The 18,920-nt window shown below is 38.9% G+C and overlaps 1 protein-coding gene across 1 annotated transcript in view; it reads left to right on the plus strand.

Annotated features, from left to right (window-relative positions):
* Positions 1–18,564, plus strand: part of LOC131191526 (uncharacterized) — a 67,553-nt gene extending 48,989 nt beyond the window's left edge. The window contains exons 14-20 of the mRNA XM_058169751.1: positions 2,020–2,068; positions 5,901–5,991; positions 9,383–9,483; positions 11,411–11,495; positions 13,435–13,539; positions 15,723–15,808; positions 18,461–18,564. Of these exons, the coding sequence (XP_058025734.1) occupies positions 2,020–2,068; positions 5,901–5,991; positions 9,383–9,483; positions 11,411–11,495; positions 13,435–13,539; positions 15,723–15,808; positions 18,461–18,491 (548 nt within the window). The 3' untranslated portion in view covers positions 18,492–18,564. The remainder of the gene's footprint in view (positions 1–2,019; positions 2,069–5,900; positions 5,992–9,382; positions 9,484–11,410; positions 11,496–13,434; positions 13,540–15,722; positions 15,809–18,460) is intronic.
* The last annotated feature ends 356 nt before the right edge of the window (positions 18,565–18,920 follow it).

An 18,920-nucleotide genomic window follows, 5' to 3' on the forward strand; every position in this document is an offset into this window, starting at 1 on the left:
TACCACCCAACTGGAAAGGGGAAACCTTTAACTTTAAATTAATCTGAGTGCAATGCCACATGGAAGGGTGCATTGCTATTGTCCAATTGTAGCCTAAATGAGAGTTTACTATATTCTGACTGAAATTTTATTTTAGGGACCCTTTGTTTAACTACCTCCACTACCTGGTCTTGTCTATTGTTTCTTTGCAACTCAGTGATTTAAACAGAGAGAAGAAAAGAAGGGAAAGAATAAAGCAGTTAGCTTTATTATTATTTTTTTTAAAAAAGATGGCCTAGAGAAAGTTTTCATATTCAAGAGCAGAAAAGCATCTATAGCAGCTGAAATTTCAATCACAATGACAAAACCTGCATTTGTGAAGTGCTCATCTCCGCTTCAAAGCCAAAGAGTCAGCGCTGTTTGAAGATATCTCCTTGGTCATGTGGCTGATCAAATGCATATATGACTAAATGCCAAATGCACATGGAACGCTGTTGCCTTCCCACCAAAGGTGGTCCCTATTTTTCTACTTGCATTTTTTACTTGCTTTTGAACTGTTAGGTTGGCAGAAACTGGAACAAGTAAGGAGAGCTCACCCTGTTACATGTAAATTTATCTAAAACAAGGGATTTATTATTATTTTTCTCTCCTAAACAAATCCACAGAAATGTTTGACTTGTTCCCATTTTGCTTAATTCTGCAGTACCATATGGAATGGAATTACCAAAAACATGAGATGCTGTGTAAATATTATTTTATTTCTTTAGATTTGTATGCCACCCTTTGAAAGCATATATTCCCAAAGGATCTCAATGAATTGACTCATTTGTTTCTGGGTGGCCACAAAAAAACATTTGAAACAAATGCAAAGAGAGCTGTGCCTCTAAAGCAACCTCTTTGTTGTGACCCAGGCCCAAGTAGGTAATAATAAATTTAGTCTGTGGAAAAACAAACAAACTTTATTCGAACAGCTGGGAATTACTTCATTCCCAGTGTTGTTCAACTCAAAGTAAAACAAATGCCTCCCAACACAAATTCTTCAGTTATCTCGCAAACCTTAATCCAATTAGGCAAACTGCCAAAGGCCCTTCCTGGCAAATGTCCAGAAGCCACAAAAACAAAGACATAGACGAAGCAGAAGACGAAGCAGAAAACGCAGCTACAATGTTGTTTTCTGGCAAAGCTCAAATGTCAGTGCTGGTCTGTTTTAAGCTTTATGGGAGGGGCCAATCATCTCTTGGCCCTATTCCCGAGTTGTTCTCTGCTTAAACTGCTCTTGTCTTCTGGCAGCTCTTCTCATGCGTGCATTAGGAACAGGCTCCTCCTGTTCCTCTGCCTCACTACAATCAGGCTCTGGAGTCCGCGCCTCACTTCCCGATGGCCCTGACCTCACCTCAGGGTCATCGCTGTCTGACTCTATTGCCAGCTCCGTAGGCTGCTGACAGACCACAACACTCTTCTTCAAAAGAATAACAGTACTGGGCACAATGGAAATGTTCAACATTATGTTTCCATTTCATGATAGTTAGAACCTATTGAAAGGACAAATGTATTGCTTCAAACACAGATTCACCTTCCAAGTGAATATAATCATGTTTGAGCTACTCATATAACTTATGTATATATATATATATATATATGGTATCCAGGGGTGAAATCCAGCAGGTTCTGACAGGTTCTAAAGAACTGGTAGCGGAAATTTTGAGTAGTTCAGAGAACTGGCAAATGCCACCTCTGGCTGGCCCCAGAGTGGGGTGGAAATGGAGATTTTGCAATATCCTTCCCCCAGGAATGGGGATTTTGCAGTATCCTTCCCCCAGGAATGGGGATTTTGCAGTATCCTTCCCCTGCCATGCCCACCAAGCCACATCCACAGAACCGGTAGTAAAAAAATTTGAATTTCACCACTGATGGTATCCACCTTCCATCACCCTTATCTTATAGCCTAAAATATCCAGCAGATCTTCTTAATTTCTGTTTTAACTAAATCATGTTCATGAGATAAACTTACGTTTCTGATCTTTGTTTTTTTAATTGTAGTTATGAAAGAGATTTTTTCAGAACTGGGAATCCAAGGAATAAGCAGCAGGTATTTCTTTTTTCCTGTTTTTGCCTTCTACAATTTCTGAGAGAGAAAGGGGGGGAGGAAAAGCTTTTTTTCTTTTAGCATCAGCTAACCAGTATCCAGAAAATCTCTGCAGTCTGCTAACAATAAATATTTTGAGTTTATCCTTAGCAGGCTTCTTCCATCCCACTGCTTTAGGATGTAATTCTCTGCGCATTCATCTATTAGTAAGTGCCACTGAGCTAGCGCTGGTTACTTCTAAGTGGATACAGTATATGTGAGCTGGTGCTGCATTTTTTCCCTCTCACGCTTCAAACAAGGTTATCTAAGACATTTCAGGCCAAAATCCTTTCCAATTCGAAAGATCGTCTTTTGATCCCATTTCCAGTTCAAACACAGCTGATTTTAGTCCAGAACAGCTGTCTCATACTTGCAATGGGCTGCTCTATAATAAGGTGTTTCAATTCAAAACGAATCCAAATGATTTACCCATCATGACTTTAAACATATTCCTATAACTATTTACTGAGCTTGTCGATTGAAAGGTCGGCAGTTCGGCGATTCAAATCCCTAGTGCTGCTGTGTAACGGGGTGCGCTCCCGTTACTAGTCCCAGCTTCTGCCAACCTAGCAGTTTCGAAAGCACGTAAAAATGCAAGTAGAAAAAATAGGGACCACCTTTGGTGGGAAGGTAACAGCGTTCCGTGCGCCTTTGGTGTTGAGTCATGCCGGTCACATGACCACGGAGATGTCTTTGGACGGCGCTGGCTCTTCGGCTTTGAAACGGAGATGAGCACCGCCCCCTAGAGTCGGCAACGACTAGCACATATGTGCGAGGGGAACCTTTACCTTTTTAGTAGTTATTCAGCCTATCCTTCAACGCTAATGATAATAATAGCAGTTTACTGAATAGCATACCTAAAATCAGAGGAAGTTCCTGAAAATGGTAATGAAATGGTCAGAGAAAGGAAATTTGTGTGCATGAACATTCCTGATAGCCAAATCTAGCCTGAACATGGATCAGTGATGCAGATTTAATAGGAAAGCTGCATCTTAAAGTATTAGGTAGAGTCAGCAAGCAAAAGTCTCTCTGTGTGTTGGAACAGCAGCAGAAGAAATAAAAACAGGGCATGCAGAGTAAAAGACATGTGGTCAGTAAGCCGTTGAAGAGCTGAAGAATCAGTGTCACTGAATTCAACAACAATAACAACAACAACAACAATAATAATAATAATAAATAAAAAAGCTGGATGACAGATTAAATAGATGGAAAATCAAAGCTTTGCATGGACAGCACTTGAAAAACATTGAAGGAAAATGTGATGACAACTTGATATGGGCATGGCTTAATATGGGAACCATCAAGAAAGAAATGGAAAGTTTAATACTCGCTGCTCAAGAACAAGCACTACATACTAATGCCATGAAGGCAAAGATACAAAAATCCACCCACAATCCAAACTGCCGACTTTACAACAATAAAATTGAAACTCTTTCACATTTAATATGTGAATGCAGCAAAATTGCACAAACTGATTACAAAGCTAGACACGACCGAGTTGCTAAATTAATCCACTGGTCCTTATGTAAAAAAAATACGACTTACTTGTAACTAAAAAGTCATGGGAACATAAAGTGGAAAACGTTATAGAAAAAGAGAAGGTGAAGATCTTGTGGGACTTTTGAATACAGATGGATCGTCATTTGGAACACAACACACCAGATATCACAATTGTTGAGGGCCATAGCGTACAGCTTATTGATATCACTGTACCAGGAGATGCCAGAATCGAAAAAAAAGAACTGGAAAAAAACATAAAATATTGCGACCTGGCTATCGAAACTACAAGTCTATGGATGAAACATATGATACCCATTGTCATTGGGGCACTTGGTACCATGTCCAAGAATTTTATAAAATACATCAAGAAATTGCAGCTTCCTGCATTAACACCAGCAGAACAGCAAAAAACTGTGCTACTTGGAACATCGTACATCTTAAGAAGGTATTTGGTTGATACCTAGGATGCCGGCAGCAACCCATATCAACCATTAGCACCAGCCAATCGTATTTGTGATGCATTTTTGAATGTTCTGTTGACTGAGTTTCATGTTTAAAGAATAAAAATAATAATAATAATCTGATTTTGCAAAAAACTACCTCAGAACTGTGTGTATACTCAGATGTTAACAGCTCTTAGGTTCTGGGTTAGGATTTGAACTGTTAAGTTTTTACCAATCCCAGACTGTGAATCAAATTGAAGATTAAATCAACAACAACAACAACAACAACAACAACAACAACAACAACAACAATAATAATAATAATAATAATAATAATTGTAGCTTCCTGCAATAACACCAGCGGAACTGTAAAAAACTGTGTTACTTGGAACATCATATATTTTAAGAAGATATTTGGTTGATACCTAGGACGTTGGCAGCAACCTGCATTAACCATTAGTACCAGACAATGGTATTTATGATACATTTTTAAGTGTTCAGTTTACTGAGTTTCATGTTTAATGAATAAAAGATAATAATACAAATAATACAGATAATAAAGTAAAATATCACACAAATTCTATACAATCGTAAAAATAAATTGGAAACATCCAATAATGTCAAGACAGAAATCACAAGCTAACTATAATTTATAAACAAACCATTGCTATAATAGTATTGTAATTTTGGTAGAATCATAGATTATTTGTTTAGTGATTCACCTAATAAGGATTATTGTTACAAAATATAGTTCCAATTCCTGTAGCAGACAAGTCAGGCTCATGTGGCATTAGCAAATTTGGTACCTCACATGATGTGAGTTATTATAACAAATTAAATATATGAAACAAAATTAATGACCAAGTTTACGCAAACTTAGTTCATAAGTAGAGTAGCCCACAGGAAGCCGCTGTACAAGATTCATAAAATAAAGGTCTCATATATGTGAAACCATGAACTAACGGATTCATGCCTCTTGAAAATTGAAGCAAACTCCACTTACAATTGTGCTATAAAAGTATCTGGAAATTACAACCAGTGCAATATGCAACAAGTATTCCTGATGGGTGTAAATTACATAATGTATATCCTAACAGATCTGCACTGGTTAAAAATTGGACATGGGGCACAGTTTAACAATTAATCTAAAGAGTAATAGTTAAATGGATCTGCCTTTACCAGCTAGCAATTTTATAAAAAAATGCATATTTCATTTCCAGACTACAGAAATTCCCAATACATATTCCTATGAGAAAGAGATATTCTTCATCATCTACCCTAAGTTATATACCTCTAACTTCTCCCTCTGCTGGAGATAGATAAAGTTTGGTCCTCTTCAGACTAGGGGCATAATTCAAGAAGAGAAGCTGAGGGCTGGGGTTAGGAAAAAATTAAAAGTTTTATTATTCCTCAATGAAAGTTCCAGTGTGGTGGGGCACTTAAGGTGTTGGCATAGGAATAGGGAGACCATGTTCTAGTCTATCTTTGGCACAGAAGTCAGCTTAGTGATGTTGGACCTAGTCACTAGTAATGCATATTCTGAAATTTCTTCTTCGTTCTTCAGCTAAATAACAACCTCCAGCCAATCCTGGCTTATTCTGAAAAGCTAAGCAAGTTGTATCTGTTTAGAAAGGAAACTACCAAGAAATTTGTATATATATATATTTGTACTATACTGGAGAATCCCCCCCAAAAAAATCTGGAAAAAGACAATGCTTAAGCACTTCCAATTTGTTGCCAAGAAAATTATTTATTAGTAAAATGGGAAACAAAGCATTCTCTCCTGAATAACTACTGTGACTCATGTAAGTTTAACTTAAACTGGCTTTTAATATGCTGTGTTTGACATACAGTTTCACAGCCACCAAAATTCCTAAGGTGAAATATGAATTGACAGAATATTCTTTGCTGCCTGCATCAGTTTCGCCACCAGCTTCAGCTACAGTAAGTGACTTATTTCAGTTTTGCTAACACATACGTTTTATTAAAACAAGGTAGGTACTGGACAGAAGATTTTTTTAAAAAAAAAAAAAACCAAAACAAGGTTGTTCATCTGTTAGTCGAATTCTTACAAAGTGGCAGGTTATATTTTATACTCCAAATGTAAGCCTTGGGTGTATCTGAATATTATAAACTAAAAGCAAAATATATACATCTCTCCAGAATTTCTCTTTTATTGGTTTTCAAGGTTTTTTGCTACAAGAAATTCCTTCTTGCTAAGGACTTTTTTCCCCCCTTTCCACAGGTACATGCACAGGAACATAGGTTCTTGTCTAATGTTAGTTTTGGACTATTGATTCACCTCCTAGATCGATATTGCTAACACTGCCTGGTGGGAATTTTTGTAGAATTGGGTAGCAAAGCCAAGATTAAAGCTAAGATTTCCTGCCTGGAAACATTTGCTTTACAGTGAGCTACAATTGTGACATACAAAACATCATGTCCTCTTCAGCAGTTCAACCTCAATTCTGGGGTATGAAAAGGTAATCTAATTCAAGTGACAAGTTAATGACACCATGGACATTTATAGTACTTTTGCCCACTCCAACAGTTTGATTTTTGCTTTTGGGACAAAAATGGAAAAGGTTATGTTTCTTGTTTGTTAGTTTTCCAATTTCTTAGACACATCTACAGAGGAGCATAGCTTAAAATATCTTCAAGGACAAATACTGTCAAAGTGCCCTTTTGATTGATCTGTGCATCACCCTTTTATTTTATGAAGCATTGAGAGAGTGGAAAATGTGTCATATAAAAGGGAAAGGGGGCAGTCTACGTGAGTATTTTATCCCATCACTGCAGTCTCTGCCTCACTCATGAGTCATATGATGAATGAATGAATATGAATGAATGAATGAATGAATGAATGAATGAATGAATGAATGAATGATCCATACCCAAACTTGTCTTTTCCCACTTTATTTATTTTTTTCCTGACTGCTTTTAAAACTTGGAAAGATGGGCACTTGCCATGGTTACAAATGCTAGTAGTTGAGGTTAGTAACAATTCTAACAGGAATCACTAGGGAAAAGGCAAGTTATTACTTACAACGTATTTCTGATAAAATGGAAAAGGAAGAGAAGAGAGAAGTAGCATAGACTGTAAGATCTGTGGGCTTCAACTCCTATAATTCCTCAGCCGCCAATACTGGCTGAGGAATTTTGGGAGTTGAAGTCCACAAGTCTTAAATTGCCAAGTTTGGAGACCCCTGACATATGGCAATCTTAAATCTGCCCTCAAGGTGGAAGAAAGGGATTAATTTTCTGCCTGAAAGCATTTTTTGTGTCTTTCTCTAGGAAAAGAGACACAGCTGTAACCCTTATATTTTCCATAATTCTCAATCAATGCAAGCAGCAAAAAAGTTGATAATTTGCTCGTTTTGTTGAGGGTGAGCGGTTTTTGGAACCTTCCTAGGCTGAAAAATACAGGTTATCTGCCTAAAGAACTCCTAGAACATTTAGATTTGTACATTATCTATTGGCGTATTATACACTTCTGGTCACCGTTTAAACACAGTGAATAGTGTATTACATTCACTACCTTTGCTTACAGAGCAATATATAAATTTACAAGAAACCCATCATTAGGAATGGTAGCTCCTGCGCCACTCTTTCTTTCTTTCTATAACTTTGCTGTGTTGTGCTCTGCCCTGCCCATATCACTACAGTTGATATGGCCTCTAAAGTTTCCAAAACATTATAATCTAATTATTTATAATCTAAATAATTAGTTATTAGTTTAGATGAAAAAGAATATGCAGATTTTTTTAAACAGATAAACAAATCCAAAGATTGTATAAAGGAACTTTCATTAGATTGTGCTGATTTTTCTTGTGTACATTCTATAAAAGAGATCCAAGCACTAGTTGAGTGGGATGAATGTTGACTATGTACCCAACTGGAGATAATGGTCATTGTGAAGGTTAATAAACAATTATAATCTTAAATAATTGTTAAATATTTTGAATTCTTTTGAATGCAGCTGCACTTGAACTGCTTTTGCAAGGTCTGTTTTATGTATTTCTTTCTGCATATCTAGCATTTGACCTAGATACATGGTCTCCCACGGAAGCTGCCTGAAAATATTGCAAGTCATTTCAGAATAAAATGTGTGCAGGGGGGACCCTTTTAAATGTTCTTTAAATCATTTGCTTATAAAGATTTCCCAGATTACCTCGGTATCATCTTTACTTAACAGATTAATTACTCTATAGTTAGCTATTAAACTAGCAATTAAATATTTGTCGTCATGATGTACTCTTGGCAAATGAATTAATTAGCACTGAATGTTGAGAAATGGCTGTTAAATAGCAGGCATTATGTTGTAACAGAATAGAGTAATTACATTTCATTACGACTATTATTAATTTTATTAACTGAATAAATGTCAAGTATTTCCTCAACTCCTACTCCAAGCTGTATCGTACTGTTTGAGAATCAGATACAAAAGTAAGATGCACTCACTGTCTCAGTACAATTGCTAAGTTATCATGTGTGGAATTAATCACAGTGCAAGTTGATGAAACACTCATCTTCAGAACTTTAGTTCCAGACTGAATTGTAACAATTATCATCATCATCATCATCATCCTATCTTCACTGCCATCATCAGGCCAAATAGTAAAAAATGCTATGAAAAATGTTTGATAGATAGTATTGTATTTTATTTTTTAAAACAAGTTTTTATTGATTTTTTAATTTTCCCCCTACAGACATACATAGTTTATGAACAGAGTATTGGCCATATCATACAACTTAATATATTCAAAAATATTTTACTTAGTTACAATTTTTGCCAGAATATTCTTTTTTCATAATTTTTATCCATATCTTAATATTTCCTTGCTCATTTCACTAAGTCACATCTTCTTTCATCCTCAATTTCTAATTTCTCCATTTTCATTAATATTCATTCTCTTTCATTCTTTTTTTAACTATTTCAATTTTTATCCTAATATATTCAAATATATTCGGAGTTGCCTTTCTTCCATTTCATCTTTTCCTTTTCACAGCAATCTTTTCTTCTCCTTCTCACTCCTCTTCCTCCCTTCTTTCATCTACCTACTTTCTTCTCTCCTCTCCTATTCCTTCTCTACTTCCCCTTCCTTTCTCCCCCTCCTCCCTACTTCCTCCCTATTTAACCTTCTCTCCTACTCTTATTTCCCCTACCTTTCCTCCTCTCCTCTTCCCTTTCTTCTTTCGCTCTCCCTCCTTCTCCCTTTCCAGAAAGATAATATTTTAAAAGATACTATCAGGCATGGATATATTAATTAATTATTACCAACATTTTGTCTTTGATAGAGGTTGAAGCACTGTTAATTAATACTTTCCCATATAGATAGAAGAGCTCCAGGATTTCCATTCTATATGTAACCAAGCAATCAAAATGATTACAAAGGCTTTCGGATTATTGGATTCTGAATTTCAAAAACTTAACATGTAAGTATTTTTTTATTCTACAGTTTACTCACAGTAAAATCATTTCCTCAAAAATCAGAAAGTTAAGTTTACCCGGCAAAAAAATCATAAGCATAGTTGTTATTGTTTCAGAATATACTATAAACTGCCTGCAAACCCGTGCGCTCTCACAGAGAGGGACTCCTCGGGGTGCCGTCAGCTAGGCAATGTCGTCTGGCGGCGCCCCGGGGAAGGGCCTTCTCTGTGGGGGCTCCCACCCTCTGGAACGAACTCCCCCCAGGACTCCGTCAACTTCCAGACCTCCGAACTTTCCGTCGCGAGCTTAAGACACACTTATTCATCTGTGCAGGACTGGACTAGATTTTAAATTTTATAGGGGTTTTAATTAGTTTTAATATTTATATCATTTTTTAAGAATCGGGCTTTAGAATAAGTTTTTTAAATGGTTATTTTTAATTTGTATATAAATGTTTTTATCTGCCTGTGAACCGCCCTGAGTCCTTCGGGAGATAGGGCGGTATACAAATACGAATAATAAATAAATAAATAAATAAATAAATAAATGTAATTGTTTCCTCTTCATCTTAACTATGACTTTTAGTCAAAGTCAGAATAAAATATGAAGCATAACATAATGATGATTGTTATCGCCATAATTTTTTTTATGGAGGATTAGACTTGTACAGGAAAAAAAAAAAAAAAAAGAGAAAAACCATCAGTTTCCCTTGTTGAACAGGGAAAATTCTCCATGAGAGGAAGAGGCTCCCTTGGACTCAAGCCCCATATATACAATATCATTGTTTATTTACAATAAAAAATAAAGGTGAACTGAACTCATGAGGGGGTGGAGGCAGTGTCAAAATATCAAAAGAAGTATCTCAGCTTTTAAGAATAGCCATTTGTCTGAAATGGTATAGGCCCTATATATAATAGCAGGGATTTCCAACCTTGGTCCCTTTAAGACTTGTGGACTTCAACTCCCAGAGTCCCTCAGCCAGCAAAGCTGGCTGAGGAACTCTGGGAGTTGAAGTCCACAAGTCTTAAAGGGACCAAGGTTGGAGACCCCTGTACTATAGGGTCTCCTGCCTGAGCAAGGGATTGGACTAGAAGACCTCCAAGGTCCCTTCCAATTCTGTTATTTTGTTATTCTGTTAGCTGCACAGTCAAATGCCCTTCCCTTTTTACGTATGTGGCAAAAATAGAGTAACAAGTAGTGGTGGGATTCAGCCAGTTCGCACCACTTCGGCAGAACCGGTTGTTAACTTTGTGAGCAGTTTGGCAAACTGGTTGTTGGAAGAAATCATTAGGGCAGAGAACCGGTTGTTAAATTGCTTGAATCCCACCACTGGTAACAAGGAACAGGCCTTCAATTGTATGGGCTTGGTTACCTTCTTGATTGCCACCACCACACACACACACACACACACAATCCAATTTGAAATAGGCAATACTGGCCAGAGTAAACTTGCCTTTAAATCATTCTCAACTTTGGGTAGCCTATAAGGACAGATCCATGGTTTTTTTCCTGACAACAGTATAGAAGCAGTTTGTCATCATCTTCTCCAGGATGTATTTCCTAGTTGAGACCATATTTTGAAGTTATTTTCTATTTTAATTAGACCGGTGGGAAAAAAGAGTTAATATCCCTGATTAATTCCCTTCTTAGCTATCTACAGGCTATATTCTGGTGCTCTTGCTGGGAAAGATTTTTTCCCCCCAAAAAAATAACATTAAAATATAAGACGTATGTGAGTTTAATCAACATAAAACTATAGCAATTTAATACAGGTTTATGATACTTCTTTCAATTACAGTATGTGTATGAATGGATGGATATGGCTATTTCTATATATCTGTTCTGTACATTTATTTGTTTGTTTGTGTTGGCTTGCTTGCTTGCTTTTTAAAATAATGTTAAATTCTTATTTTCATGGATGTGTCATTTCAGGATAAAAGCTGAACTAGCTCAGGCAACCAAGGCTTTTCAGCATGAAAAAGATCAATATGACAAAAATCTGAAAAACCAGCAGAAGGTAGGATTTATTATTAATTAGTATTAGTTTAGTATTATTTCTGTTAATACTAGTGTTTCAAATTGGGCTGCCTTCATTACCAATTCTGTCAAGACCTTCAACAAACTAACACATTCTGGAAGACCCAAAATGAAATTATACTTAATACCTAATACAATAGATTAAATATTTTTGAAGTCGATAGCATTCAAGGCAAATAAACACTTGACATTTAATAGTTAAAAACAGCAATCATACAGAACTCCAAGGCAATTAATAATCCATGGGGAATTTGGTACATTCACTTCAGTGAGAGTGAAGAATCACGGCAGTGAACTCACAGAAAAGTATGGATCATTTTTGTGCCGTCTGCCAAGTATTTGGTTATTATTGTCAGGTAAATAAAAGTAAAAAAGATGCAAAAACATCTTGCCATAGCAAAGGATTGGGGAAAAGTTTAAGGCTTCTTGTTATAGCAGAGAACAAGAAGTTTATAACATGCAGCATTCATAAAAACCTGCACACTCTATGAGTTACACTTTTGCACAGATACCACCTGTCTTGGGAAGGGAGAATAGAATAGAAGGTTATATTCCTGTGTGGGAAAAGAGAAAGAATGAGGATTACACAACCAAAGTTGTCCTAGGTCAGTGATGGCCAACCTTTTTGCCGTAGCGTGCCAAAAGCAGAGGGGAGTGGAGGGGTCACGCGCATGTGTGCCCACACCCATAATTCAGTGTGCCCTCCCGGCATGCAACCCCCCCATGCTCCCTCCGCTTTTGGCCCGGTGGGCTTGGTAGGCCCACTTTTCACTCTCCCCAGGCTCCAGAGGCTTTCTTGGAACCTGGGGAGGGCGAAAACGGTCTTCCCCACTCCCCTGGCGGCCCTCCGGAGGCTGGAAACAACCTGTTTCCTGACTTCCGGTGGGCCCGGAAGGCCCAAAAATCAGGTGGCCAGTGCGCACATCGTCCTCCTTCTCAGCAGACTCACCTCTTTCCTCCTGGCCAGATCTGCCGCCTAAAACGCGAAGCACTTTTTTTGCCTCTGCACACCCCACCTTTGGAATCAGGAAGGGGATCGTGGGTCTGCTGCCCAAAAATGCTTTCCTTTGAAATCAGGATTTCCCGAGGGTGCGTGGCTCTGCAATGAGCAATGGGAAGGATCATTTTCAGGGGGAAGCACTGCGATCCCCTCCCCGAATCCAAAACGGCTCCTGGTTCCCCGCTGCACATTGCAGGGAAACTGGCTGCCACCTGAAACGCGGCTCTGAAATTTGCATTGGGGAATCGGGCCAATGGGCAGCAGTGGCTGGAAAGGAGGGACGTTTCACGACTCCCACTCGGCTCGGCTCAGCTCCTGGGCGTAGAGAGGGCTTAGGCAGTAGCGGCAGCAGCGGCTCCTCACGTTGCTGGGGAGTGAAGTCACCACGACCATTGTCTGGCCTGAGCTGCCCACCGTGCGGCCAGAGGGGTGACCAGCCGCAAACAGTGGGGCCTACCTTGTTTGCCGAAGCTGCTGGGCAGATTCCCACCACCACCACCATCCTGAAGAGGTTTGTTCCTCAGGCTGTACTCCAACCCTTCCCCCAGAGCTATTAGTAGGAAGACAGGGGCATCTCGGGAGCAGAGCCTTCAGTGCCAAGTCCCTTTTCTTCCCCCATGAAAATCATCCCCCACCCCACTTATTCCAGTTAAATGCACGTAGAGTGATAGGGTTTGTTTAAAACAGATAAAAAGATCTGTGCTGCTTGTTATCAAAATCAAGTGGAAGTGTGGACACGACTGATCTTGATGCTGGTAGGCAGAGGCAGAATTCTTTTTTTCTGGTTTTCCTCCCCAAAAATTAAGGTGCGTCTTATACTCTGGTGCGTCTTATACACCGAAAAATATGGTATGTATTTGGTAGACTGTGGTAAATATTCTTAACTTTCTAATAAAGATTTATTTTTTCTTTAACTCAGGAACTACAAGTGATGCTAGAAAAACACAAAGTCCAAAACGAAGCATGGCTCAAAGCCAGAGCTGAGGAGAATGACAAGGAAAAGGAGGAACTCTTCAAACTGAGAGTAAATATTTACAAAACTCAAGAGAAGGGTAGAGACTGGCAAGTTTCCCAACATTTCCTTATCCTCTTTCCTCTGAGTTGCTTTTGATGTTCGACATAAAACAACTCCCTGGAACAAAATTTCAACCCTGTAAGATAAATATAGTACCCATGTTTCAAAACTAAAACCCGTTTGATAAAGCTGTTGCATTTGTCGGAGCTTGGGAAAGTTAAGATAAATTGTGTTTTCAGAAATAATATTTTTTTTTCTGTTCAGTGACTTCAAACAAGACTCTTAGTGCCTTCTAGATTAAATAATGTTGGCCTAATTGCAATGATATCCCCGAAGGATCTATTAAGACAACCCTCAGAAAGTCTCTGTTCCTATTCAAGTTGTAGTGTGCACTCCTACATTAAAAAGAGCTTTGTTTTGGGCTAAACCAGGGGTCTGCAATCTTGGCAACATTAAGCCTGGGGGACTTTGCTGGCTGGGGAATTCTGGGAGTTGAAGTCCGCCAGGCTTAAAGTTGCCATGGTTGGAGACCCCTGGTCTAAACCACAAATTTTGGTGAGAGTGGGGTGTACGCGCAAGAGAGATTAATAGTATTTTCTAAGTAATGTATTCAAAAATAATATTGTTTAGATCATTTTTATGATTTCACTATTGTTAAGCTGTGTTGCAATCTGGCCAGACAAATCCAGTTATTGGATAGCTAAAATATTTAAACATATGAATATTCCCAAGGGGAATATTAAATTGCATATTTGTTCCATTCGTGTATTTGGTTGGCCTGGGGAATTTATTTTGGATGCAAACTGGAAGAGTGGAGCAAAATATTCCAGTCTTTTTTTAATTATATAGCTTTAAAGTAGTTTTCCCCAGTATGGTTCCAGGAGTGGATATAAAGTGAGCAGGGAGAAAGGCCGCGCACCCTCGTCCTCCTTCTCAGCAGACTCACCTCTTTCCTCCTGGCCAGATCTGCCGCCTAAAACGCGAAGCACTTTTTTTGCCTCTGCACACCCCACTTTTGGAATCAGGAAGGGGATCGTGGGTCTGCTGCCCGAAAACGCTTTCCTTTGGAATCAGGATTTCCTGAGGGTGCGCGGCTCTGCAATGAACAACGGGAAGGAGCATTTTCAGGCGGCAGCGCTGCGATCCCCTCTCCGAATCCAAAACGGTTCCCGGTGCCCTGCTGCACATTACAGGGGAACTGGCCTCTGCCTGAAATGCAGCTCTGAAATTTGCATTGGGGAATTGGGCCAATGGGCAGCAGTGGCTGGAAAGGAGGAACGTTTCATGGCTCCCACTCGGCTCAGCTCGGCTCCTGGGCATAGAGAGGGCTTAGGCGGTGGCGGCAGCAGTGGCTCCTCACGTTGCTGGGAAGTGAAGACATTGTGACCATTGTCTGGCCTGAGCGGCCTGCTGGGCGGCCGGAGAGGTGACCAGCCGTGAACAGTGGGGCCTGCCTTGTTTGCCGAAGAGTGAAGCAAAATATTCCAGTCTTTTTTTAATTATACAGCTTTAAAGTAGTTTTCCCCAGTTTGGTTCCAGGAGTGGGACATAAAGTGAGCAGGGAGAAAAGATCTTAAAACTATATTATGGTCTATGAAAAGCTGTCAGGAGAGTCTATGAAGATACATCTCAGCCCTCATTTATAAGTGAAAAGATTTTAAAAGTCAATATACTTCTAATAGTTCAAAATATCAAGTATGACTCAAGTCTGTTTTCCATTTTTCTGTTTCTAAATACATTATCAGTTTTTCATCATAACAATAATAGTGTATCGCAAACAATTATTACATCTTAAAGTAAAGATGATCTACCCATAGCCTTAAGCCTTAATAAAACTCTCAAACCTCATTTTCCTCTCACCAAAACCACCTCTAGTTGCATCACAACATTTCAATTCCATGTAAATCAGCAGCAAAGTTTTCTGCCATTTTGAAGTGTAAGCTCTGAAAAAGCCTTAGCGCTTTCCTGTTTTAAAACAACAACACTCCCCCCAAAAATGGGATCCTTGGGTCACCCACATATGTGTGATATGGCCTTGCATACTGTTGCCCTGCTTCTCTTCTTCCCCAAAGCACATGACCTTTTTAGTACCCTCTACCTTCCCCAGAGTTATGATACCTTGATTTGGTGTCGATTACATGTTCATTTATTAAAAACAGCAGATATTGTGTTATATTTTTTTTATCATGTAGCTACTGAGCAGCAGTTGCATCTCAGAAAAATACAGCTCCCATGGAGCTAACTTACAAAAGAACTCAAAATCATCAGAACAGATCTTGTGAGTGTCACCCCTCCTGCTTTTCCTCTTCCCATTCCAGTAGTTTTATTGTCCACATAATTTCATCACCCAGGAAGATCATTAATGTCTACATTAATCTTTTTCCCAGTATTGGGGTGCATTCTTGTGTTAGTAAAGTTAGTTAATTAATCTGGAACACTGCAACTGAGATCAGTAACAATAATTTTTCATAAAGACTTTAATCTCATTGAGTTAAAACACACTCGCTTGTCATGTAACTGATGATTTATGTTTTTCAACTAACTATTGCAGGGGTGGTATTAATTTACCTTCGCTACCAGTTTGCAAATATGAGCGCACGCGCCACCTCTGCGCAGGACCTTCTGCACATGCGCAGACCGTCAAAAATGGGACATGATGACATTCAGGCGCGGGGGCAGAGCCTCCCACAGCCGCCGCTACTGGTTTGCCCAAACCAGATAGAACCGGCTGAATACCACCACTGAACTATTGTCAAGATCATCAAACATAAATCAGCTTTGAAAAAGAGACAGAGAATGGAGTTCAATTTTTAGTGCAAGGTCCTTATTTTTTGTCCCCACGTGAGGAAGAGATGCAAAAAAAAAACCAACCAGTGATGATTCTCATATCACTAGAACTAATTAGGGCCTCTGGTGGCTCAGCAGACTAAGTCAGTCTGTTATTAACACAGCTGCTTGCAAGTACTGCAAGTTCAAGTCCCAACAGGCCCAAGGTTGACTCAGCCTTCCATCCTTTATAAGGTAGGTAAAATGAGGACCCAGATTGTTGGGGGCAATAAAGTTGACTTTGTATATCAGGGGTGTCCAAACTTGGTCCCTTTAAGACTTTTGGACTTCAACTCCCAGAGTTCCTCAGCCAGCTTTGCTGGCTGAGGAACTCTGGGAGTTGAAGTCCAAAAGTCTTAAAGGGACCAAGTTTGGACACCCCTGTTGTATATAATATACAAATGGATGAAGACTATTGCTTAACACAGTGTAAGCCGCCCTGAGTCTTCGGAGAAGGGCGGGATATAATTTCAAATTTAAAAAAAATTAAACAGCATTAAATTGTTTTCAGAGCATAATTTTCTATAGCTTCCAGTTTTTAATATGTGTATATGTGTATGTTATGTGCACATACAATTATTTTCTGTGAAATGTTTCAAGTCAACAACTGATTTTCATTGGAGCAATAAACAGCATTTATTTCTCTACAAGTCCATTTTAATTAGTGATTTTCTAAAAATTCTAAAAGTTCTAAAAATTCCCATGGTGAGCATTCACTTCTGGAAAAATCATATACAAAGCAAACAAAACCTCTTGCACCATCCACTGCTTCAACCAGCTAAATGAAACAGTAGAGGGAGCAAGGCATTTTGTTAGGCTAATGCTTTATATGTGCATACTACACCGGTCAGCTTAAATCTGTGGTGAATATTAAACCAATTCCATACTTTAACATTACAGAAAAATCTGTTATAGTTTTTTCTTTGTTATTAGAAATCCTTTGGTCTAGTGGTTGAAGCACCAGGCTAGAAACCACAAGACTGTATTTCTAGTCCCACCTTAGGCAGTGGTGGGATTCAGCCAGTTCGCACCACTTAGGGAGAACCGGTTGTTAACTTTCTGAGCAGTTTGGTGAACTGGTTGTTGGAAGAAATCATTAGGGCAGAGAACCGGTTGTTAAATTATTTGAATCCCACCACTGACCTCAGGCATGAAAACAACTGAATGACTTTGGATCAGTCACTCTCTCTAGGTCCAACCCAAGAGATGTGGTGGTTTAGTGGAGATGGTTTCTGCTCCTGTGGTTCGAGTCCTAGCACTGCATATTGGGGTGAGCTCTTGCCTCAGCTTCTGTCCACCTAACACTTTGAAAGTATGTTCTATGCGGGTAGATAAAATAGGTACCATTTCTGTGGGGGTAACGACCTGACCTATTTCATATTATGTGTTTTGGTTGCTTTGGTTGCTTGCTTTTTTCTTCCTTTCACACATTACACATATTAAGCCATTGTGGTTAGTAAAGTAGAGTGTATGGCTGAATGGAGGAAAGAGGCAAAATTGTTGGTATCCAGAGCCTACATTAGAACTGGTAGTGGAGGATAAAGGTCATAGTGGATGGAACACTGATACAAATCAAGAAAGCTTTGGCAAACGTGGTCAGAAATGTGAATTTTTTTCCCCATAATTTTGGGGAAGGAAGGAATTTGAAGGTACTTAAATTGCTGTACCTATTTCAGAGCAGCCGAGCTATAGTTTTCATGCATTTTGTTTTTCAACCAAGATAATTTAAAGACAATAGTCCCAAAGTGGGTCACATAAAAAGAGTTTGGAAGCTTCCCACCACCAAGTCTCATCTTAACCAAATGAACGATCGTTTATAAAAATCATGATTAAGTGAGCCATTGCTTAACACAACGCAGAAGAAAAGCTTCGCGTGATTTTATTTCCCTCTGGACAGGGTGATTAAGAGATTGTAAAACATGTATTTTAGTTACTCAAAACAATAATTTGCTCATGAAGATTGTATAACACCTGCTCAGATTCTGGAACCAAAAAACTTTATGGAAAGGGTCTGGAAGTGAGGTATGGTTATTGTATGCTTTGCAAGTTATTCCTGTGGTTCAGAATTTTCATCTAAGTGTGCCTTCTGACTTTTCTCCCACAGGAAGCAATTCTTCAAGATCAGGAAAGGCTGAGAGACGAGCAGCAAAGTGTTCAGGAGTGCAATCAGCAGCTCATTTCTGTAATGCAACAACTCAAAGGAATGTGAACCGTTTGCTGAATGAAGTCTGATCACACAACACAGCATTGCTTCAAACGGATGAGCTGTTATGTATACTGGGACAAAGATCCTGCTACACTACCAATTAAAGCACCATCTTGCTGAGGTTCATTCAACCCTAGGATTCTGGTTCCATTAAATTCCCACTTCCTTTTAAATACATTATAAATTTTTGATGCTCTGGTGTTTTTTTTTAAACAGATATGTAGACAAGAGTGCCTGAGATGTTAAATAATGAGGAGGATAAATATACTGAAACACCGCTTATGCATTTTGTAAAAGTTTGGATCGTGGGTTTCCATTTAGAAGACCAGCAGCACATGCGGCAAACTTAAAAGGGGAA

Source organism: Ahaetulla prasina, chromosome 2, assembly GCF_028640845.1.
Source record: "Ahaetulla prasina isolate Xishuangbanna chromosome 2, ASM2864084v1, whole genome shotgun sequence".
NCBI lineage: Eukaryota > Metazoa > Chordata > Lepidosauria > Squamata > Colubridae > Ahaetulla > Ahaetulla prasina.